At 41.4% G+C, this 25,470-nt stretch overlaps 1 protein-coding gene across 1 annotated transcript in view; it reads left to right on the top strand.

Moving 5' to 3' along the window:
• LOC120998620 (otogelin-like protein) overlaps window positions 1-17,118 on the top strand; it is an 88,656-nt gene extending 71,538 nt beyond the window's left edge. The window contains exons 42-51 of the mRNA XM_040429385.1: window positions 1,558-1,653; window positions 3,185-3,207; window positions 3,567-3,666; window positions 7,900-7,916; window positions 8,661-8,675; window positions 12,067-12,105; window positions 12,217-12,319; window positions 14,983-15,075; window positions 15,606-15,676; window positions 16,540-17,118. Coding sequence (XP_040285319.1) covers window positions 1,558-1,653; window positions 3,185-3,207; window positions 3,567-3,666; window positions 7,900-7,916; window positions 8,661-8,675; window positions 12,067-12,105; window positions 12,217-12,319; window positions 14,983-15,075; window positions 15,606-15,676; window positions 16,540-16,839 — 857 coding nt within the window. The 3' untranslated portion in view covers window positions 16,840-17,118. The remainder of the gene's footprint in view (window positions 1-1,557; window positions 1,654-3,184; window positions 3,208-3,566; window positions 3,667-7,899; window positions 7,917-8,660; window positions 8,676-12,066; window positions 12,106-12,216; window positions 12,320-14,982; window positions 15,076-15,605; window positions 15,677-16,539) is intronic.
• Window positions 17,119-25,470: the final 8,352 nt, after the last annotated feature.

The following is a 25,470-nucleotide window of genomic DNA, read 5'->3' as shown; positions in this document are numbered from 1 at the left end:
TGTATTTTTTGCAGATTAGTTTTTTGCTGACCGCAAAATACATACGGTCGTGTGCATGAGCCCTTAGGCTAAGTTCACATGTTGAGAATTTTTGTATGGATTTCTGCATCAAATCTGCGCTAAAATCCGCACGTAAATCCACCATGAAATGATATGTGGATTTAGACATGGACTCCACAGGTAAACTGTTGTCTCTTGTGGATTTTGATATCAAAGATCAAAATTCCTTTTTCAGAACGTCTATGGAAAAAAATCTGTAGCAAATCCACACACAATCCACACACAATGAAATCTGAAGCATGTCCACAGTATGAGCAAAACTCCATTGACTTGCACTGTGTAGCAAGTGAACTTAGCCTTACCGTGAACTTGCGGTGTCCGTGGATGTGCTCTGGTTCGCAGTGCACAGGGAACAACCATGTGCACGCTGTCTGCGGACCCATTCACTTGAATGGGTCCGCGATCCACATCCAACAGTCCAAACCGCAAAAAAGTAGTGTGTGGTGCGGACTGTTGGTGCTTCCGATCCGTGCCTTCATTTCGCACTGCACAGTATCTTCCAGATTGCTGACCTATTTTCTCAGAGGAGCTTAAAGTGGCCCTGGAAAAAAAAAAAGTAGCCCTGTGTTGTAGGTGGGTCCAAATTGACAAGTAGGCAGGGTCAACAGTTGTAGGTGGGGCCCGTAATACCGTAGTGCAGTACAGAATACCACCCCAGCAGAACCAAATACCACAGCGCAGCACAAAATACTGCTGCCCCAACCACAGTATTCAACTGTATCACTATCAATACAGTTGATTTCAGGAAGGCACCTGTGGCCATTAAGCATCAGATCATTATGTACTTGGTCTGCGGCTATCAAAAGGGCTTGGGCGGCCCCCTGGGCATCAGCCCACTGGGAAATTTCTCTGTAGGGTCTATAGCCAATCCGCCCCTGCATTCACTTGTTATGGTGGTATGGTGCACACATGGCCGGTGCCTGTATATTGTGCACCACTGTTTGCAGTCCACAATACAGGCATGGACCTGCTATGGTCATGTGCATGAGGCCTTATAGTAGCTCCTGACACTTAAAGATGTATTCTGGTTATAAGAAGCCGAGTTATGGCACTCCTCACCTATATACTGCATGGGGAATAAATGGAGCACAATGCTTGCTCGACATGCTGTCCCATTCATTATAGGGTGCAGAGCCCCTGACCTTATGATTGTGAATCTCACAATTTAGTAGCTACAAGGGCTTGATAGTGCATTAAAGAAATGTTCCTATATATATTTATAATTGTTTGAATTTACTTGTTACATGTAGACTGACACTTATTTTATATGTAGGTTTGTGACGGCACCATTTGCAAACCATTTAGCTGTGAGAAGAAAGGCTCTAGTATGGTTTTCGATTCGATAGTGGATTGCTGTCCTGTATACGATTGTGGTAAGTCATTGCATATCTGTAAGACACTTGCTGCGATTCACACTGGTGTCCGAGAGCTATGCACATCTTGAATTTTGTATTGAAATATTCATTTGTTCATTTCATTGTTTCCTTTTTTTTACAGAATGTGACCCATGCCCCGCTCCTCCATATTGTAATGGAAATAAACCAATAACGTCTATTGACCCAGAAAAGGAATGCTGCTTCACATACAAATGCCGTCAGTATTCATTTATATCATTCTTACAATGTTTTAGAAATGTTACACAGTGCGCAGGAAGAATGTGCTGTAATATCATTGAGGGGTCTCCCCCAAATGTATACCCTCTCCTATTAGCCAGAGGGGAGAGACCTGCTAAATAAAAATGTTCTCCATTCTCAGGAACCTGGCCCATACATGTGTTATGTCAGTGGCTATCCATAAAAATGGCTTCCATGTATCACTAGTAATACACTACATCTCCGCTGCTAATGCTGGGGAAAAGTGTGGCTGCCCACAACTTCCCCCAGTGATCATAGCCGGATCTGCAGTAATCAACGGATCACAGGGCCAGCTTGATTTCAAAAGGGATTGTTATGGGGAGAGTACTTCAGTAAGCCTGGAGGGCAATATAAACACCTATAATAATTACCATACAACAGGGGCGTAGCTATAGGGGGTGCAGAGGTAGCAGTCGCTACCGGGCCCAGGAGCCTGAGGGGCCCCAAAGACCCTTGTACCACATGAGAAGACACCTGTTTTATAGAAGGAGCATGCTGGTCAAGTTACACCTCTGGCTGGAGGGAAGGTGTTAGGTCAAGAATTTGGCATGGTAGGGGTGAAGTAAAATTTTTTGCCTCAGGCAGCAGGAAGGCAATGTGCTTCCCTGCCCCTGGCCACAAAGCAATGAGGGATGGGGGGCCCAAGCTAAACTATTGCACCAGGGCCCATGAGCCTTTAGCTACACCCCTGCCATACAATATGTATAAGTAAAACATAAATCTGTATTAATACGTCAATATCATAACAACAATAAAATCGTGGCAGAATGCATACATGGAGGATGATCAAAAGTATACAAAACCACCTCCCTGGTGATGCAAGTAACAATGTTAAATATACAAAAGGATATCAATAACGTAGTTTTGGTTTACTCATACATTTATTATGGATTAGACCCTCAGTATACAGTATATGTGCGATATCTTCAATATGTCCAGGTGATGGCTGCAGAGAAAGCGTAGACTCCCAGTACCTCGCCAGACCTCCCCCGTCCCCCTTGAATTGTATTGTCTCTGGAGAACCCAGGATATAAAAATTGCTCTTCAAATCACTCAACCTCAATGCTGGCAGCAATAAATCACTGCAATACTATCTTAAGCCTCTAGGTCAGTGGTGGCGAACCTATGGCACGGGTGCCAGAGGCAGCACTCAGAGCCCTCTCTGTGGGCACCCACTCCCTGGATAAGGTCTATGGTGTACCAATATGTCTTAGACTTTTCCTGCCATTCATCAGTGCAGGGCACGCTATGGACAGCACAGGCAGCGCACTGAATGTAGTAAGGCTATTATAGCTAAATGATAAAGTACATGGAAGATATACTATACTGGACTGTAGTATTCAGTGTTGGCACTTTCCCATAAATAAGTGGGTTCTGGGTTGCAGTTTGGGCACTCGGTCCCTAAAAGGTTCGCCATCACTGCTCTAGGTGATGCACTGCTCTGTTCACCTGTATGAGCATTTTCTTTAACTTTTCATTTTCCATTGCAGCTCAAGAAAGCACTCCACCACCTGTAAGTTTCAAATCATAATGGACATGTAATCTGCAAGCATTATCTAACTCTGCATCCTGTAGCTTCATCTTTATTTCTGATCCTTATATAATGCCAACATGTTCCATGGAGCTGTACAGAGATGGCCATCACTCATTCAATTTCATATCAAGCTATTTAACCTCTCTGGATGGGGATTTTTTTTGGACTGTGGAAAAGGAGAGCCTACAAGCCCTAATAATCTCACACATCTCCTTTAATAAATAAAAATTAATAAAATCATTTTTCCACAATTTAGATTAGAAATGTGACTGATATAAGTGTCAAACATATAACTGATGAGTCGAAATTCATGGTTTATGTCTCTGTTTGCTTTACAGTGTACGGGTGTCATCTGTCCTCCTATACCAGTGTGTAAAGAAAATTACAGATTGAAGGAAGTGACCTCACAAAATCCATGCTGCAAGGAATATGAGTGCGGTGAGTGTTTTTTTTTTTTTTGCACACTTATTATCTCAGTTAAGGCGGTGTTCACATCCGTCAGGATAACAAAGTGAAAAAAAAAAAAAAGATCCATTAAATGGTTTCCATGATGGATGCAAATGGAACATATTCCATTTACATCTATCACCCATTGACTGCAATGTAAAAAAGAAAAACACAGCAAAAAGCTAGAAGCTCCTTTCCATCGCGTATCCATAGTATTAGTCTGTAATAGAAAGGGCAAGAATTTTGAATGGGGTTAGTAGTTTTTCATCTTTGTTAACACCTTTAATTAGTTAAGGATCACCTACCAGCAGAATCAACCCTATTAACCCCTTAAGGACCCAGGACGTACCGGTACGCCCTATTTCCCGAGTCCTTAAGGACCCAGGACGTACCGGTACGTCCTGACTTAAAATCTGTATTCCGGCGCCCCAGGGGTTAATTGGAACGGGATTTCGGCTGAAATCATTCAGCCGGCATCCCGTAACAATGCAGGGGGGGGGTCATTTGACCCCCCCGTATCGGCGATCGCAGCAAACCGCAGGTCAATTCAGACCTGCGGTTTGCTGCGCTTTTTGCAGTTTCTGATCGCTGCGGTCCCTGACCGCGGGGATCAGAAACTTTAGAGTGGCTAAAATAAATATTTTTCACCCCCCCCCCTGCACCCCTGCACGATTTTATGCCGGAGGGTGGTGCGGTGGTGGTGTCGCATGCGGTGGGGGCGTTGCGGGAGGCGGGCGGTGCGGCAGGCGGGATCGCGATCCCCCGCCCGCCTCCCCATGAATGATCGTTGGCTTCCGGTGGTTAGACCAGGGTGCCAGCACATTGCTGGCACCCTGGCATAAACGGCTGACATCTGTGAAGATGTCAGCCGTTTAACCCTTTCCATACCGCGGTCCGTACGGACCGCTGTATGGAAAAAGTTAACTGTCATCGGTCAGGGAGCTCCCTCCCTCTCCATCGGGGGGCTGCTGTGCCTTTGCAGCCCCCCGATGGAGAGGGAGAGAGCCCCCAGAGAGCCCCCCTCAGACCCGTGCTTACCCTTCCCCGTCTGCGAAGTTCTGAGCAGACGGGGAGGGTTCCCATGGCAACAGGACGCCTGCTCAGGTGTCCTGCTGTCCATGGTGCTGAACAGATCTATGCTGAAAGCATAGATCTGTTCAGTGTAAGTAAAATACAGTACAGAACAATATATATTGTACTGTACTGTATTATACAGACATCAGACCCACTGGATCTTCAAGAACCAAATGGGTCTGGGTCACAAAAATGTAAAAAAAAGTGAAAAAAGTTAAGATAAAAAAAACAACATTTTTTACTGAATAAAAAAATAAAATACACTACACATATTAGATATCGCCGCGTCCGTAACGACCTGATCTATAAAACGGTCATGTTACTTTCCCCGCACGGTGAACGCCATAAAAATAAAAAAATAAAAACTATGTGAAAATTGAAATTTTGCCCACCTTACTTCCCAAAAAAGGTAATAAAAGTGATCAAAAAAGTTGCATGTACGCCAAAATAGTACCAATCAAACCGTCATCTCATCCCGCAAAAAATCATACCCTACTCAAGATAATCACCCAAAAACTGAAAAAACTATGGCTCTTAGACTATGGAAACACTAAAACATGATTTTTTTTGTTTCAAAAATGAAATCATTGTGTAAAACTTACATAAATAAAATAAAAAGTATACATATTAGGTATCGACGCGTCCGTATCGACCAGCTCTATAAAAATATCACATGACCTAACCCCTCAGGTGACCACCGTAAAAAAATAAAAACAAAAACGGTGTAAAAAAAGCCATTTTTTGCCATCTTATGTCACAAAAAGTGTAATAGCGAGCGATCAAAAAGTCATATGCACCCCAAAATAGTGCCAATCAAACTGTCATCTCCTCCCACAAAAAATGAGACCCTACTCAAGATAATCGCCCAAAAATTGAAAAAACTATGGCTCTTAGACTATGGAGACACTAAAACATTTTTTTGGTTTTAAAAATGAAGTTATTGTATAAAACTTACATAAATAAAAAAAATTGTATACATATTAGGTATCGCCGCGTCCGTGACAACCTGCTCTATAAAATTACCACATGATAAAACCTGTCAGATGAATGTTGTAAATAACAAAAAAAAAAACATGGCAAAAAAGCTATTTCTTGTTACCTTGCTGCACAAAAAGTGTAATATAGAGCAACCAAAAATCATATGTACCCTAAACTAGTACCAACAATACTGCCACCTTATTCCGTAGTTTCTAAAATGGAGTCACTTTTTTGGAGTTTCTACTCTAGGGGTGCATCAGGGGGGCTTCAAATGGGACATGGTGTCAAAAAAAACAGTCCAGCAAAACCTGCCTTCCAAAAACCGTATGGAATTCCTTTCCTTCTGCGCTCTGCCGTGTGCCCGTACAGCGGTTTACAACCACATATGGGGTGTTTCTGTAAACTACAGAATAAGGGCCATAAATATTGAGTTTTGTTTGGCTGTTAACCCTTGCTTTGTAACTGGAAAAAAAATATTAAAATGGAAAATCTGCCAAAAATGTGAAATTTTGAAATTGTGTCTCTATATTCCATTAAATCTTGTGCAACACCTAAAGGGTTAACAAAGTTTGTAAAATCAGTTTTGAATAGCTTGAGGGGTGTAGTTTCTTAGATGGGGTCACTTTTAGGGAGTTTCTCCTCTAGGGGTGCATCAGGGGGCTTCAAATGGGACATGGTGTCAAAAAACCAGTCCATAAAAATCAGCCTTCCAAAAACCAAACGGCGCACCTTTCACTCTACGCCCCGCTGTGTGGCCGTACAGTAGTTTACGGCCACATATTGGGTGTTTCTGTAAACAGCAGAGTCAGGGCAATAAAGATACAATCTTGTTTGGCTGTTAACCCTTGCTTTGTTAGTGGAAAAAATGGGTTAAAATGAAAAATTTGACAAAAATATGAAATTCTCAAATTTCCTCCCCATTTGCCAATAACTCTTGTGCAACACCTAAAGGGTTAACAATGTATGCAAAATCAGTTTTGAATACCTTGAGGGGTGTAGTTTCTTAGATGGGGTCATTTTTGGCTGGTTTCTATTATGTAAGCCTCGCAAAGTGACTTCAGACCTGAACTGGTCGCTAAAAATTGAGTTTTTGTAAATTTCTGAAAAATTTCAAGATTTGCATCTAAACTTCTAAGCCTTATAACATCCCCAAAAAATAAAATATCATTCCCAAAACAATTCAAACATGAAGTAGACATATGGGGAATGTAAAGTCATCACAATTTTTTGGGGTATTACTATGTATTACAGAAGTAGAGAAACTGAAACTTTGAAATTTGCTAATTTTTTTTAAATTTTTGGTAAATTAGGTATTTTTTTGTGCAAAAAAAATAATTTTTTTGACTTCATTTTACCAGTGTCATGAAGTACAATATGTGACGAAAAAACAATCTCAGAATGGCCTGGATAAGTCAAAGCGTTTTAAAGTTATGAGCGATTAAAGTGACACTGGTCAGATTTGCAAAAAATGGCCTGGTCCTTAAGGTGAAAATGAGCCCGGTCCTTAAGGGGTTAAAGCAGTTAGGTTGCCTTATAGGGTTGATCCTGTTGTTTAAAATAATACCTGTCTTGTGAAATTCTGTTGTGGCGTTCCTGAGAAAAAATACTTTTATTCTTTATGCAGATGAGGGCACTAAGGGGTGTGGCCAAAGCTGGAAAGCTGGGGTAGATGAACAGACTAGGCCCCGCCCCTCGGTGCACTAAAGCCTTCATCTGCATAAAGAATAAAAGTCTTTTTTCCTCAGGAACACTGCAACTGATTTTCACAAGACAGGTATCATGTTAATCAGCAGGATCAATCCTACCAGGCGGTATCTATCTATTTGTCTGCCTATCTGTATTTGTCTTATATCGATTTATCTATCAGAAAACGATGTGGCTTGTTTAGATTCCTTCTCTTCTATCTGAAAACATCCATTTCAATGTCACCTACCTTTATTACATATTCTCTCACATGGGAGAAGTGAGTAGATAAAATCCTGCATAGATGTTTCTGGTTCTGAGTGATCCATAGAGATACAGAAAATTCTCTGTTGCTCTGCTCAGTGAGAAGGGTACTGGGACTCTTATAAGGAAGATCATGTCGCTTACGTCTTCTAAACAACTTAAAGGTCAAATTATTATATTGCACCTACTTTTCTTATAACACGTTATTTTTTCTTTTCTCTTTAGTTCCTCCTCCTACAACTGTAAGTATACTGATAAATGCCATCTGATATATAATATATTGTATGATTGAATATGGAGGCCAAAATCTTTAAAAGTCCCAGGTATACACAGCATACATTAACATTTATTTTGTGTTTTAGGACCTATTCAGGTCTATGTATGATTTGGAAAATATCTAGTAACAGGGATGTGGCTGAGGGGAGTTCAAAAATATGTATTAAAGGAGTAGTGTAGTTTAAATTTAGGAAATGCAAGGTTAATACGGTCTTTTGTTCACCATCCGCATTGCTTGGTTAGAGGAGGGGGCAGAGCAGAGGAGAGAGCTTCTCCTGCCTTGGAGCAGGGATGGCCAACCTGAGGCTCTCCAGCTGTTGCAAAACTACAACTCCCAGCATGCCCACACTGGCTACAGCTATCAGCCTACAGCAGGGCATGGTGGGAGTTGTACTTTTACAACAGCTGGAGAGCCGCAGGCTGGCCATCCCTGCCCCGGAGTATCTCTCCCATCTTGCATTACAAAGACAATACACTGATTTGAACAGGCGCTGCGTAATGCTTTCTTCCCCCTGTGGTGGCAGAAAAAGGAGTGTCTAATATACCTAACTAGTGTCCCAAAATGTTCCTGTCATGTGTATCATAAATGTACACATCCTATGGCACTATTGATGAATATTCCCCATTGTGTATTCAACTTTATGTTTTTTTTTTTGTAAATGTTGATTATTTGTGGTTGATTTATTAACTTTGTTTTTAATTTTTTACAGCCTCCAACCCCCAAGGTATGTAACATTGTGTATTATTTTGGTCAGTATTATGCAGGTGCAATAATGTGAATGAGGGATAGGAGCTGGAGCTGCATAAATACTGTATTTCTTGTTTAGATCAGTGATATACACTTCGGTGAACTAATCATTTAACCTCTCTGGATGGGGATTTATTTTGGACTGTGGAAAAGGAGAGCCTACAAGCCCTAATAATCTCACACATCTCCTTTAATAAAAAAAAATAAAAAATCTTTCTCCACAATTTAGATTTAGGATTGTGACTGATATAAGTGTCAAACATATAAATGATGAGTCGAAATTCATGGTTTATGTCTCTGTTTGTTTTACAAGCATTGTGCGGGTGTCACCTGTCCTCCTCTACCAGAGTGTGAAGAAAATGACAGATTGGTGGAAATGACCTCACAAAATCCATGCTGCAAGGAATATGAGTGCGGTGAGTGATTTTTACCTTTGCACATTTATTATTTCAGTTAAGGCGATGTTGACATCTGTGCCAGGCTGACCGTTGTTCTGATCCATCAGGATAACAAAGTGAAAAAAAAAACTGATCCAATAAATGGTTTCCATGATGGATGCAAATGGAACATATTCTATTTACATCTATCACCCATTGACTTCAATGTAAAAAAGAAAAACACAACAAAACGTTTCCTTTGCGTATCCATAGTATTAGTCTAATGGAAATGGCAAGGAACTTGAATGGGGTTAGTAGTTTTTCATCTTTATTAACACCTTTAGTTAGTTAAGGAGCATCTACCAGCAGAATCAACCCTATTAAATCAATTAGGCTGCCTGGTAGGGTCGATCCTGTTGTTTAAAATAATACCTGTCTTGTGAAAATCTGTTGTGGCGTTCCTGAGAAAAAATACTTTTATTCTTTATGCAGATGAGGGCACTAAGGGGTGTGGTCAAATCTGGAAAGCTGGGGTAGATGAACAGACTAGGCCCCGCCCCTCGGTGCACTGAAGCCTTCATCTGCATAAAGAATAAAAGTCTTTTTTTCTCAGGAACACTGCAACTGATTTTCACAAGACAGGAATCATGTTAATCAGCTGGATCAATCCTACCAGGCGGTATCTTTCTATCTATCTATCTATCTATCTATCTATCTATCTATCTATCTATCTGTTTGTCTGCCTATCTGTATTTGTCTTATATCGATTTATCTATCAGAAAACGATGTGGCTTGTTTAGATTCCTTCTCTTCTATCTGAAAACATCCATTTCAATGTCAAATTCTCTGTTGCTCTGCTCAGTGAGAAGGGTACTGTGACTCTTATAAGGAAGATCATGTCGCTTACGTCTTCTAAACAACTTGAAGTTCAAATTATTATATTGCACCTACTTTTCTTATAACACGTTATTTTTTCTTTTCTCTTTAGTTCCTCCTCCTACAACTGTAAGTATACTGATAAATGCCATCTGATATATAATATATTGTATGATTGAATATGGAGGCCAGAATCTTTAAAAGTCCCAGGTATACACACCATACATTAACATTTATTTTGTGTTTTAGGACCTATTGAGGTCTATGTATGATTTGGAGAATATCTAGTAACAGGGATGTGGCTGAGGGGAGTTCAAAAATATGTATTAAAGGAGTAGTGTAGTTTAAATTTAGGAAATGCAAGGTTAATACGGTCTTTTGTTCACAATCCGCAATGCTTGGTTAGAGGAGGGGGCAGAGCAGAGGAGAGAGCTTCTCTTGCCTTGGAGCAGCGACGGGCAACCTGAGGCTCTCCAGCTGTTGCAAAACTACAACTCCCAGCATGCCCACACTGGCTACAGCTATCAGCCTACAGCAGGGCATGGTGGGAGTTGTACTTTTACACAGCTGGAGAGCCGCAGGTTGGCCATCCCTGCCCCGGAGTATCTGTCCCATCTTGCATTACAAAGACAATACACTGATTTGAACAGGCGCTGCGTAATGCTTTCTTCCCCCTGTGGTGGCAGAAAAAGGAGTGTCTAATATACCTAACTAGTGTCCCAAAATGTTCCTGTCATGTGTATCATAAATTGTGGTTGATTTATTAACTTTGTTTTTAATTTTTTACAGCCTCCAACCCCCAAGGTATGTAACATTATGTATTATTTTGGTCAGTATTATGCAGGTGCAATAACTTGAATGAGGGATAGCAGATGGAGCTGCATAAATACTTTCTTGTTTAGATCAGTGATATACACTTCGGTGATCTAGTCACATTTTCTGTGTATTAACTATCTCTACAGTACATAATAAATGCAATTTGCTGATATAACACAACCCCTTTAAGAAATAGTCTGTCTCAGATTAGTCAAGTCCTCAGCACAGATAAGGAAGAAAACGATGTTTCATTGAAACGATCATATAAATGACCTTAATACCATTCTCCATCTTTAGCTATGGTTATGATTCCTTGTAAGAATGGCTTCTAATTCACCTTTATGCAGTAACACCAGTAACAGCAATAATATACTGTACATGTGGCACAGATTAATATGAAACAAGAGCTATACTGGAAACTGGAAAATCCTGAAAAATTCAAATTCTTGTGATACTTTGGGGGTCATTTATTAAGCTGAATTACACCTACATTAGGCGTATTTCAGGCGCAGATTGCGGCGCAACAGCTAGTTGTGCAGCAATCTGCGACTTCTCCCTGCTCACGCCAGGTCTAAAATTGCGGGCGTGGGCAGGGAAGGGGACGGGCCGGGCCGGGCCGGCAGGTCCATCTCATTTACCATTTTCTATGCCTGTTTCAGGCGTAGAAAAAGGTCTACATGTAAGACAGCTAGGAAGCTGTCTCACATTTAGGCCTCATGCACACAGCCGTTGTTTTGGTACGCATCCGAGCCGCAGTTTTTCACTTCAATGGGGACGCAAAAGATGCGGACAGCACTCCATCTGCTGTCCGCTTCCGTTGCTCCGTTCCGTGGTCCTCCAAAAAAAATAACCTGTCCTATTCTTGTCCGCGATTTGCAGACAAGAATAGGCATTTATATTAATGGCTGTCCGTGTCGTTCTGCAAATTGCGGAACGCACACGGATGCCATCCGTGTTTTGCGGAACCACGGTTTGCGGACCGCAAACACACAATGGTCGTGGCATGATGCCTTAGAACGGCGCTGGGTGCGCCGAAGTTATGTAGAGGCCTGCGCCTCTACATAACTTCGGTAGAACTACCGCCAAGCTTAGGCCTTTTTAGGACCGGCGTCTAAAACATCGGTCTTAATAAATGTGCCCCTATGTTCTTGTATTGTTCATAAACATGTCAGGCCTTTTTATATTGTAGAAAATATTGAGAACATTCTCTGTTTTCTTGTCCATTAGATGGTGTGATGAGTCATTGTGATCGCTTGTAATTCCTCTTAATGAGTTGTGTTGTCTTATGTCTTTTCACAGGAAACTACGCATACTACAATCATCTCGAGCACAAAACAGGTATGTCCAGACATCCATTCTAGACGTCCTATTAGTAACATTATGAGTATGAGCAGTAGCAATAATAGGTAGATATTGTGATTTATATTTCTCTATCATGCTATTATACAGAACTGTGAGGAGACAGTCTGCCAACCGAAGGTCTGCAAAGACTATGAAGAACTGGTTGAACGACCAAATCCATTTGACCCATGCTGTCCAATCAAGACATGCGGTAAGTGTAACTGACAATAGTAATGATACTACTGTTTACAGCAATGTTGTTAGTAGCTGATCTCAGAACGATAAACTTATTTGTAGAAAAATCTCATAATTTCTACAGCCTGTGATGCTTATTGGCTTTACCTTTACTGAAAATCCCAGCTAGGAAGGTAAGCCGTCAAAGGGGAGATATCCTTATAGTGGTGTAATTACAAGTATCACTATCACAGAGTACCACTATAGTATAAAACATAACCCTTATTATTCTATTAAAATAACCCCACATATAGCACGTATTAAACAAAACAACAAATAATACATATAATCGGGACTCAGTGGTCATCAGTCTTCCATGATGTAGGAAGGGGCAATTTCATAGGCAGGGTAGTGGTCCTATCTTGGGGCTCTCCCCCCACTATTACCCTAAGTTTGGGTCCCTGCCTACAAAACGGAATGGCTGCCCTGATAGGGGCGATCCCATATTCAGGAACCTCCTAAATACCCTAGGATGGCCCTGAAGCCAGGTGATGTAGGCCCACCCTAAATGAGGTGGCCTATAGTTAATAATGTGGCCTAATCTAGATACACCAAAAATAATAAATGCAGAATGTATCAAAGATATTTTTACTCAAATATGATGATGCAGTTCATATACTCACAGTGAAGACTATTATGAACAAAACAACCATCCAAACAGACGCCAAGTACACTTTCAACTCTATTGTATGTTATTAATATTCTTAAAGGGTACCTCCATGGTAGGAAAATACCAACATATATATGTAAGGTCCCTTAGACCCAACGCGTTTCGCCCGGTATGATAAATCAGCATCAGACAGGTATAAAATAGAGTAGTAAACGTTCAATGGTAACAATATATATCGCTAATTAATAACTTATTCAGTCGCAAAATAATGATCAAACTCAAAGTATAGACCAAAGGTTATGTTTGGCTCGCGGCCCCACAGCTTTACCTTTACTGAGTTGCTTCCCCTAGTGCTGTAGCTACTAGGGAAAAAAAAAAGTTCTGCAAATGAGCTGTTATCAAACTCTGCTTCTGATGCCACCAGATGTAAGGCAGCTATCCCATAAGTCAATGCTCGACCCTTCAAATAGGCCTTGAGACATGACTCGGATATTAAATAAGCCAGCATCTCATCTGCAGACAGCTGTTTCGGGGTGTTTGCTCCTCATCAGTGCAGAGTAGAGTAGAAAGTGCTGGCTTATTTAATATTCAAGTCATATCTCAAGGCCTATTTAAAGGGTTGAACATTGCCTTATTGGAAAGCTGATTTACATCTGGTGGCATCAGAAGCAGAGCTTGCTAAGAGCTCATTTGCATCCCTTTCTTTCCAGAAATCCAGAGGAGCATGTATGGCCTATAAGTCTCCTCAGGCTGATTAAGGCAGAGATAGTACCCCCCAAATACTGTATCTACTAATAATGTCATGTCTGCCAGCTTTGTTTCTAGGGTTGCACTGCCTAACAACCACAGTTTTCTCAGTGAAAGTGTCATACTTCACTAGCAACAAATCATATGATCAGCCCTTCAGATTAAAGGGAATTAAAGGAGACATAGTTAGCCATAAGTTTGTTTGTGCACTGTGCAATACCTTCTATTGATGCCTCCCCTTATAGTAGACCCCAAATATTACACAATCAATAAATTAAGGAATGAAGCTGCATTTTGGAAAGTTGTCTTTCCATAGGCTTGGGCATCAAGTATGGGACAGAAGGTGTTAGCTCCAGGTCAGGTGCCAAGGACATTAGAGCCAGTGGTACCCCTTTTAGTATTGACAGATGATTTGTCCTGTGTGGCTACAAGACCCATGCCTAAGATGGGTCCTGCAAGTTTTCTTTTGTAATATGAGCAGATCATCCCTTTATGTATTTGGAATTCACAAATGGAGGTAAAATTGAGATAACGTTATATAGTAATTAATGAGATTCTCAATGAAATTATAGCAGATTGATCTTCTGCTAAATGAGTATGTGCCATCCAGGGGTCTGTGAAACTGGTGTTTCCAGGGCTGTTATTAGTGTTTATGCAGCCCTAGGCATGATCAGTGCTCACACCCCCTAATTGTTCGGCTGTAGCTGCCCATTGACTTGAAGGTATACAGTAGCTAAATAAAATGATTTTGACTATGCTGTAAAAAAAAGCTATTGAAAACACACTTTGTTGTACCATGATTGGCCATGCAGTTTATATAACTGAAATACATTAAAAGGGTTACCTGGGGATTAATATTGATGACCTATCCTCAGGATAGGTCAGCAATATTAGATCTGCAAGGGTCCGATACCTGAGACCACTGCCTAGCAGCTTTTAGCTGCCTCAGCCTTTTTCTAGGCCATGTGATGTCACCATACATCAGCCACTTGGCCTAGTTGCAGCTTATCCCCATTCAAGTCAATGGGGCTGAACTGCAATACCAAGCAGAGCCGTGATCACCTTCCCAAAAAAGCTGATTGTCGGGGGTGCCAGGTCTTGGATCCTGCCAATGTGATATTGATGACCTATCCTGGAATGCTTGCTACACAACTACATTTCCAACAGCAGTAATCTTCAAAACTGAAGAAGATGTTGACAAAGAAGCCCTAGTGAAAGGAGAAATAAAAATTTATGGACTTTGCAGTGAAAATTTAAACTAAACTATTTCTGTTGTTCTGCAGAATGTCCTTGCAAAACTATACCAACCTGTGCCGCTGATGAGCAGTTAGTGGCAGTACAGCAGAACAACCAGTGCTGTCCCAAGCTCAAGTGTGGTAAGTTCTCTGGAAATAAAAATTTATGCAAATTTTTTTAAACCTTTCAGGACTCATTTTGGAAGATGATGGGTTTGTGATGTGGTCCTACTTTCTCCAAGATTTGGAGGGATATGCAGACTATCTAATGGTTGTAAGAGGGCCTAGCAGTCTTTCATTCTAGACCTGAGGGAGAAGATAGATTGGAGAAGTTGGATTTTTATTGTCCACTGCTATTGTTAGGTATTGGCAGCTAAGTTTCCCTGTTTTATCCAATCAAAGATTATTGGGACAGATGGATGAAGGCTTTGAGATGGCCCTATAGCTATAGCCAGCTTTGCAGCCACCACTAGATCAGATTGCCTTGGAGAAGTGTATTGGCCAAGACATTAGATTGTTGAGTCTTTTACTAGAAAAATGCAAAATGCTAATGTTTGCTGTCGTAGTTGAACAGGTAATTTATTTTTTTAAGTTTTACAAGTTTACCATTGATCACGCTTTGTCAACTACTCATCCAAAAACTGAAATTATACTTTATTTTCCAATTTCAGAGAAAAAGAAGGATGATTGTCATCCTGTTCCCACCCAAGTGGTTATAACATCAGGAAAATGCAGTGCCAACGTAAGTATAGTGATTCATCTAATGGCCTCTATTTAGAGTAATATTATGAGTGCCAAGGCGTTTTTTGTACTAGAGTTTCCTTTAAAAATAGCTGAAATAGTAGGGTGTATCAAATCCCTACTGTTATGCATTATGGAGTCATAGACATTCTGTGTGCTGCCTCTGTAAAGAGCTATAACCCTTCCTACAGGCAATGATAGTAGAAGACAATGGGGGTCATTTATTAAGACCGGAGTAATAACCCCTTTAGCTGATGGTGGATCTGCCGAAGTTATGAAGAGGTGCAGGCCTCTACATAACTTCGGCACATCCACCTAAAGTCTAAATGTAAGTCAGCTACCTTGCTGGCTTAAATTTAGACCATTTACTATCCCTAAAACAGGAGTAGAAAATAAAAAATGAGACGGGCCTGCTGGCCTGTCCCCTTCCACACCCACACCATTCCCCCTTTTTTAGATCTGGCGCGAGCGGGGAAAAGACACTGATTGCGGCACAGCAATATGCCTAATATAGGCAAATTTCTAATAGTAAATGACCCCCTATATGTCTGTGACATGAATTATACAGCAACATATATGGATGGAATATTTGAAATCAGGCACATAGAGGTACAGAGGCAGCAGTCTATAGGCATGTATTGCAGAGTTGTAATACAGCAGAATGCATGGGCCCTTACAATGTACATTAAATGTGTATAAGAATCTTAAATGACCCTAAGACATAATGATTTGTGCAATGCCTCTTGTAATATAATCTTATGTTAACATAATGCTTAAATTCCCATACTGAGTGTGATTTCCATTGACTGTATGACATACTTGATCTCAACATTTGTTCTTCATTGATATACTTTTTTTCCCCAGGTCATACTATCTTCTTGTAGTGGATATTGTCACTCCAAAACAGAGTATAGCAATCACTGGACCCCAGTTTCCCAATGCCGCTGCTGTTCTGCAACAGAAACCCATCCCAAAACTTTTGAGTTGCCATGCACCGATAGCACAAAGATCCGCTGGACAGTGCATGAAGCCACCCGGTGCGGTTGCAACAAATGCTTTGATGATAAACCAAGTGGATCTGGAAGCGGCAGCGGCAGTGGCAGCGGCAGTGGGGATGAAACAAGTGGGTTCAGTCTGTGGTCACCTTTTGTAATAAGAAATTAAATTTGTAGTTTGTAATTATAGCATTTCCAGTTAAGGAAACCTTGCAAAAACCGCTGCTCTAATTTCTGCATCATTGTGTAAGAGGCTTTTTTTCTAACCCTGGATGGTAGAAATCAGCCATTTTTACTTACAGTGTAAAATGCTGTAAAGATTTCTTACTTCTTTCTCAAAGTTTGTCTCCACATACGGCAGAACCAACCAAATACACCATACGGTTTGATGTAACTCCTCGCATTAGCAATATTTTTGACATATGCTGGTATGGTGTTACTGCTTGCTGTATTTCACGGCTACTTTTTCTTCTTCCATTAGCTATGATGCACCCCAAGGGGTATTTCACCATGACAGTATGAGCAGATTGCTTCAGTTTTTTTTTTTTTTAAAGGGCTTGTAAAAAATTAGAAAATCTGGGAAAAGCACCACTCCTGTCAATAGGTCTTATATGGTAGTACAGGTCAGCTTCATTCAAGTGAATATGACTGAGGTGCAACACTACAACGAACCTAAGGACAGCCATGTTTTTCTAATTATACTTTTTTTTTTTAGAGGCTATGCACACAATTTTGTTCATGATCGCATTTTACTCATTTGGGGCTAAAAATCATTTTTTCAATTGGTCTATAATAAAAATATTCAGCCATTCTGTCACAAAGGGTTAACTTTTTGTCTAGCTGTGTGACTGGTACTTTCACTTTCTGCCGGTCATCTAATAATCCTTATCTCTAAATTACTAAAAGGTCATAAACATTTATTTAAACCACATTCTTATCAATAAGATAAGGATTGAGCTTTAATGAGTATTTATAAGGTCAGAGAGCAGAGATAAGGAGCCGCCAGCTCCCTGCCTGACGGAGCAGAGAGAAAATACAGATTCTGTTAGTAGAGCTCTGTACAGAGAAAAGGACTCCATGTTTTTTAATAAAGACCTATTGAAAAAAATGATTTTTAGCTCATAATAAAGGTTTACATAGCATTTAAGGCATTATTCCACAGGATATGCTATAAATGTCCAATAGGTGGAAGTCCCACCTCTTGGACCTGCCTCAAAAACGGCGTTCCTCTGACCCTTTTCTATCAGCAACTGTGAATAGAGAGGTAGCCGCACACATGCAGATCTCTCCATTCACTTCTGTGTGAGTTCCAAAATTAGCCAAGCATGCAACTCCTATAGAAGTGAATGAAGAGAGTAATGCATATGCAGCCACTGCTCCATTCACATTAGCTGAGAGATTGGGTCAGGATTCACCTCTGGGAACAACACCAGTTGGATGTTTATGGCATATTGTGTGGATATTCCAAAAATGTTGAAATAGGAATAACCCTTTTGCTAAGGTGTTCTCAAACCAAGGTAAAATTAACCCATTATGGCTCTGTTAGAGGAGGGGACTGACTAAATGGAAAATGATGTTATGACTGTAATCAGTAATTTCTTCTACTTGTAATACAGCCATTGGAGCAGATTTATGAATTTTCTCTTATTTCCAAAAATAAAGGACTTTCTTACAATTTTCTGTTTTTTTTGTGATTTTTTTTCCCCATTCTTTTCACACTAGTCCTGATAAATATTCTGGTTACAAAAACCTACAGCATCACTGGACAATGTACAATAATATGACACAGTTAAAGGTAAAAAGTTAAATTGAAGTATCAAAACATATAGTAGAAATGTAACAAATACATCAGGATGTTGATGGCAGTAATGTGTTTCAAAAATGATATAAAAGGAGCGCAAAAGCAGATTGGAAGAAGATGAAATGTATGGAGGTGGCCTAAAATAATTTAGCAGGAAGATGAAAATATTTGCTTTTCAACCAGACATCCCATCCATGAGATAATTTTTAGAGTTATACAAAATCACTTAGAATTACACATTGTTAGGCCTTCTGCCATACCTCCCACTGTTTCATCTGTCATATCCCCAGCATCTCCTGCTTCTCTGCCCGCTGCTGTCTCCACCAGATGTGGAAGGCGCATGCCTGCCAGATGCATCCTCTGGCCATGCTACCTCCGTGCTCCATCCCATACTGGCATCCCATAGTGGCGCGTGCCTGTCACTTGTCATTTATGCTTCCAGGGGCGTGTGTGTCCTGCCTCCCAGCACCGCCCCTGGGCGGGGTTACAAGTTTAAATAGCAGCTTCCTGTTCCAGAAAGTTGCCTGAGCGTTGAGTTACTCTCAGTAATAGCAAAGGTGTTCTGATCTTCTGTGTTTGGCCCAGCCTGTTTGACCATTCTGTTTGCCTGCCGCTTGCATCGACTACTGGACCTGTCTGACCGTGAGCCGGCCTGTACCATGCTACTATCTGATACTGGCTTCTGACCTTTGGCTTGTCTCTGACCATGCTTCAGCTTCTGCCTCTGACAATCATCATCATCATCATCATCTGCTGCCTTTACCCTAGTCTTCTCTGCAATACATCTTCTCACCACCGTGTTTGCTATTGGACTCAGTTCCCACTAACTGCGGTTCTTACTGCAGCTAGAGCTATGGGAGCATTACCTGTTGCCTGACTCAGTGAGTCAGCTGTCAACCATATTAGCTTATCCTGTAGGTAGTGGTTTAGTTTCTCTCTTGCTGTGTTCTGTCCAGTCTCCTGTGAGAGTGCTGAATAACACCCTAGAGGTTAGTAGCTGCCATCCCTTTGTTGACATAGAGAATCCACACTCTCTGGTTTGATCAGTGGATCCCACCAACTGGTCGTAACACACAAGTTCTATAAGAGGTTACAAACAACCCATTGAAAATGTGTACTGTATGTTGCAGTCTTGCATGTAACCTGTTATGCTAGAATGTGTCCTGTCACATGTTGTTTTGTGGAACGAGTAATGCAAGGCTACCAGGGTACACTGGGCTTAGGGGCCATAGACAATCAAGGCGCTTTTTTTATTTTCAATTAAATGCTAGGATATGGGACTGCCCAAATATACAAATGGTAGGGTGGGGGAGCATTTTCACTAATCCAGATGCACTTTCTTATAACTTTAATCATGTTCTAGTACAGTTTAACATTTATCACAGATTATATGTTACCCCTGTTTGGTTAAACAAGTGTGGAATAAGAGATACGTCCAAGTGTCCTCGTTGTGACACTGACGGTGCGGATTATCTACATATGATCTGGGCATGCCCAGATCTCGGGACATACTGGAGTGGTATTAACAATCTTCTCTCCCACAAATTAAAAGTACACATTCCTCTTGAGCCACAATTGTTTTTACTGAACGATCTTTCCACATTAAGTAGCCATAAACCCCAAAAGATTCTACTAGGCAGAACATTACTATTGGCCAGGCTCCTGATTAGTCGGAACTGGTTTGCACGCCATGCCCCAGAGGTAAACAATTGGATAAACCTGGCTAATAAGGTGAAAAACTACGAACGGTTTCTTTATAAGCAGAGAAATGGGTTAAGATATGGGACGGCTGGTAGTTCTGATAGGACCGTATCTGGAATATATATATATATATATATATATATATTTATTTATTTTCTCTCGCTCTTCCCCCGTCCCTTCTCCCTATTTCCTTTCGAGGGGGTTCGGGGGGTGGATGCATCGCAGGGTGGGGGGGGGGATAATGGGGTTAAGCGGGAAAAATGTTGAGAAAATTTTTAATAAGCTTTAACTGTACGTTGTGTATTTACTTTTCATAGTAATAAAGATGTTAAATAAAATAAAAAAAATGCTAGGATATACAGTACAAACCAAAAGTTTGGACACACCTTCTCATTCAAAGAGTTTTCTTTATTTTCATGACTATGAAGGCATCAAAACTATGAATTAACACATGTGGAATTATATACATAACAAACAAGTGTGAAACAACTGAAAATATGTCATATTCTAGGTTCTTCAAAGTAGCCACCTTTTGCTTTGATTACTGCTTTGCACACTCTTGGCATTCTCTTGATGATCTTCAAGAGGTAGTCCCCTGAAATGGTCTTCCAACAGTCTTGAAGGAGTTCTCAGAGATGCTTAGCACTTGTTGGCCCTTTTGCCTTCACTCTGCGGTCCAGCTCACCCAAAACCATCTCGATTGGGTTCAGGTCCGGTGACTGTGGAGGCCAGGTCATCTGGCGCAGCACCCCATCACTCCCCTTCATGGTCAAATAGCCTTTACTTTCAAAGTTTTCCCAATTTTTGGTCTGACTGACTGACCTTCATTTCCTAAAGTAATGATGGCCACTCGTTTTTCTTTACTTAGCTGCTTTTTTCTTGCCATAATACAAATTCTAACTGTCTATTCAGTAGGACTATCAGCTGTGTATCCACCTGACTTCTCCTCAACACAACTGATGGTCCCAACCCCATTTATAAGGCAAGAAATCCCACTTATTAAACCTGACAGGGCACACCTGTGAAGTGAAAACCATTTCAGGGGACTACCTCTTGAAGCTCATCAAGAGAATGCCAAGAGTGTGCAAAGCAGTAATCAAAGCAAAAGGTGGCTACTTTGAAGAACCTAGAATATGACATATTTTCAGTTGTTACACTTTTTTGTTATGTATATAATTCCACATGTGTTAATTCATAGTTTTGATGCCTTCATAGTCATGAAAATAAAGAAAACTCTTTGAATGAGAAGGTGTGTCCAAACTTTTGGTCTGTACTGTACATGGAGGCCATTAGTCATCCAAGGAACCACATTTATCTAGAGCTGACTATTTAGACATGACAACATTTTCATTAAATACCATATTGAGATGTGTATGACTTTTTCATCACTTTTTGTAATTGTTTTTTTGTGGAGTTAAAGCGACCAAAAAAAAGCTCAGAATCAGTCATTTTTATTTTTTTCCCACTACACCTTTTGTCATATGGGCTTCATATTTTTATATTTTAATAGTACCAGTGTGCATGTGTCGTTTCCCTTCTCCTATCCTGCTTGCTTTTGGGCATTATTGCCAATCGCAGACATTAGCCCCAGGTGTTTGCTGTTTAATGGCCTGCCCAGCACCATACATATATGGCACTGGTTGAGAAGGGGTAAGCAACTGGGATAAGACAGGCTTTGTATTTTCAAACAAGTGAGTAAGAATCTGAGCAATATTTGGCAGGTTCAGGAATCAGGTCACATAGCTAGATTTCCCACCATTGTTATGATGATGGGGGAAAGAATGGGATAAAGTGAAAAAGGTAAAACATTTTAATTCATCTTACTTTACCCCAATATGGTATAACCTGGTGAGAAGTGGTGTTGGCTATTTTAACATTGTCATCAGTGTCTCTTAAAGGGGTTATCCCATGAGTAATGAAAAAAAAAAAAAAAAATCATACATAATCTAGTAAATGACAACTTCTTTATAACAAATGTAGAACCAGCCCTGTACCTCACATGGATCCAGAGATCTCCCCATTCATTGCTTTAATTGTTATTTCAAGTTGTCAGCTTAGGGAGCATGTCTTTTCTCAGGGGTATGTCCTTTTTGCTGCAGCTGGTATCAGTTGAAGGATGGAACTGAAAATGTGCTTCTATTTCAGTGAGAATTACAGAGAAATTACAAAAAGTGCAAACAGCAGGTGGCGCTATACTGATAGATTTAATTGAATAACTCAGTAGCTATAAAAAGTTTCAAAGGGGATCTTTCACTGGTCCTGATATTGCAATATTAGTACCTCGCAGTGTATGGCATGATGAGTAGATGTCAGTGCGCTTTTATTTTTTTCAGAGGCGCTGCTCCGTTCCTCTGCTGTGCCCCCCCGTTTGCGCTTGCCGCCCTGTATGCTAATTAGTAGCATCAGGACAGGGAGGAGGAGACGGGGTGTCTCCAGGGGAAAAAAAACAAGCTCATCCTCTCCCCTTGAGAAACACAGCTGTGAATTGGAAGGAGCCATCCTCTTGAAGTGAATGTGACTGCTTAAAGGGGTTGGCCACCCTAAGAATTAAAAATCCAAAGTGCCCCAGACAATAGTCAAAACTAGGAAGTATTTAAATCATGTGCAATGTACTTGTTATATATCATTTTTCTAATCTGTTCAACATGACATGCTTCCCTGGAGGAGCTCCCTCAGCCCGGCTGTGTGGGCGGAGCAGCTACAAAATTAAAGTAAAAATCCCAGCATGCATTGCAGCAAGCATGTCCAGAGAAGCCGTCACATGACATCCCGGCCCACCTGTGTTCCCATAGAGACAAGAGCCTCTCAGATAATATCAATAATTCAGTCATTAGTGAATAACTTCTGTACAGACATAGTAATAGAAGGAACGCCCCAGTCCCAGCAGTAAAGGCAGGTCACTACCCGTTCCACACAGGAATGTAACATAGTAACATAGTACATAAGGCCGAAAAAAGACATTTGTCCATCCAGTTCGGCCTGTCATCCTGCAAGTTGATCCAGAGGAAGGCAAAAAAAAAACTGTGAGGTGGAAGCCAATTTTCCCCACTTTAGGGGAATAAACAATTCCTTCCCGACTCCAATCAGGCAATCAGAATAACTCCCTGGATCTTTCCTCCAGACGCAGAGGATGTCCCCTCGTCACAGTCCTGGGGATAATTAAATGATTGGATAGATCTCTGTACTGACCCCTGATATATTTATACATAGTAATTAGATCTCCCCTCAGTCGTCTTTTTTCTAAAGTGAATAACCCTAATTTTGATAATCTTTCAGGGTACTGTAGTTGCCCCATTCCAGTTACTACTTTAGTTGCCCTCCTCTGGATCCTCTCCAGCTCTGCTATGTCTGCCTTGTTCACAGGAGCCCAGAACTGTACACAGTACTCCATGTAGCGATTTGTAAAGTGGTAGGACTATGTTCTTATCACGGGCATCTATGCCCCTTCTGATGCAACCCATTATCTTATTGGCCTTGGCAGCAGCTGCCTGACACTGGTTTTTGAAGCTTAGTTTGCTGTTTATTAAAATTCCTAGATCCTTTTCCATGTCAGTGTTACCGAGTGTTTTATCATTTAGTATGTACGGGTGACTAGCATTATTCCTTCCCATGTGCATAATTTTACATTTGTCAGTGTTAAACCTCATCTGCCACTTATCTGCCCAAGCCTCCAATCTATCCAGATCCCTCTGTAGTAGTATACTGTCCTCTTCAGTGTTAATTACTTTTCACAGTTTAGTGTCATCTGCGAAAATTGATATTTTATTATGCAAGCCTTGTACAAGATCATTAATAAATATATTGAAGAGAATAGGGCCCAATACTGACCACTGAGGGGTTACCCCACTAGTGACAGTGACCCAATCTGAGTGTGTACCGTTAATAACCACCCTCTGTTTTCTATCACTCAGCCAGTTACTTACCCACATACAGACATTTTCTCCCTGTCCGAGCATTCTCATTTTATATACTAACCTTTTATGTGGTGCAGTGTCAAATGCTTTGGAGAAGTCCAGATATACGACATCCATTGATTCGCCGCTGTCAAGTCAAGAACTTACCTCCTCATAGAAACTGATTAAATTAGTTTGGCATCGGGGGCGTGGCTAGGCTGCCGAATGAGATGGCCGCTTGAGTAAAGAGCTCCTGCACCTCAGCGACTGCAACCTGGCTTGCTTGATTTTATCCACCGCAAAGACATCACTATTCTACCCTCCCAGATGCTCTACTCCTCTGTGGTTACAATGGGGAAAACGAGGAAGCAATTGCAGAAGATGCAGGATGGGAATCTTGAAAGTTACTTTGACTGGGGTCGTTCTAAAGATGGCGCCGACGGAGCGGACAAAACGGCAGTGAGTTCCCCTATTAGCGCGATGTCACCAGCGCTCACAGCCCGCTCACCCTCACCACCGGATCTATCGGGCACCACTGACCTGCTCCATGTGACACCCCCGTCGCTTCCTCCGACCCCAGAGGAGGCCAGAGCTTCACGGCAAGCTGCACTGAGGATCCAAGATGGCGCCCGTCCCCTGGCGTGGCAGCAACAGCCGCTCAGCCTCCAGCACCCGCAGTCGACCACGATGAATCCCAGTGGCCATATGCAGCAGAGTGAGTACACCCCTCATAACACGGTGCCTCTGGACCCCTTCCAGCTACTACCCACCTCAGATAAACCAGTCACGGAGGACTCTCTTAAAAACATGCTTCTGGCATTGAAATCCTTCCTGCAGGCAGATATGGCAGGACTGATTAATCCCCTGGCTGCCAGGCTACAAACTACAGAAGACAAGGTGCAGCATGTGGAGGTGAAAATGGGTGAATTTGCTTCATCACAAAATGCCATAATTGATGCCCACAACGCTATGGCTGACGAGCTGGAGGCCCTCAAGTGGAAAATGGCAGACCTGGAGGACCGTTCCAGACGGAATAATATAAAATTCAGGGGTATCCCTGAGGATGTAGCCTCCCAAGATCTGCAGGCATACCTGAAAGGGTTAATAAAAGCTCTCTTCCCACAGATTCCAACCCCTGATATGATCATAGCTAGGGCTCACAGGCTTCCCAAACCTCCACACCTAGGCCCTAATATTCCACGCGATACCCTAGCGAGTATTCATTTTTTTCATACCAAGGAAGCAATTATGGCTGCAGCGAGGAATAAGTCTGCGCTACCTGCTCCATATCAGAAGATTAAACTCTTCACGGACCTCTCCATGGTCACCCTCCGAAGGCGCAGAGCACTACAGCCTATTACAGCTGCTCTTAGGGATAATGACTTCCCATACAAATGGGGCTACC

Source organism: Bufo bufo, chromosome 1 (assembly GCF_905171765.1).
Source record: "Bufo bufo chromosome 1, aBufBuf1.1, whole genome shotgun sequence".
NCBI lineage: Eukaryota > Metazoa > Chordata > Amphibia > Anura > Bufonidae > Bufo > Bufo bufo.
The sequence above is the reverse complement of the archived record's forward strand: the minus strand, read 5'-3'. Positions and strand labels throughout refer to the sequence as shown.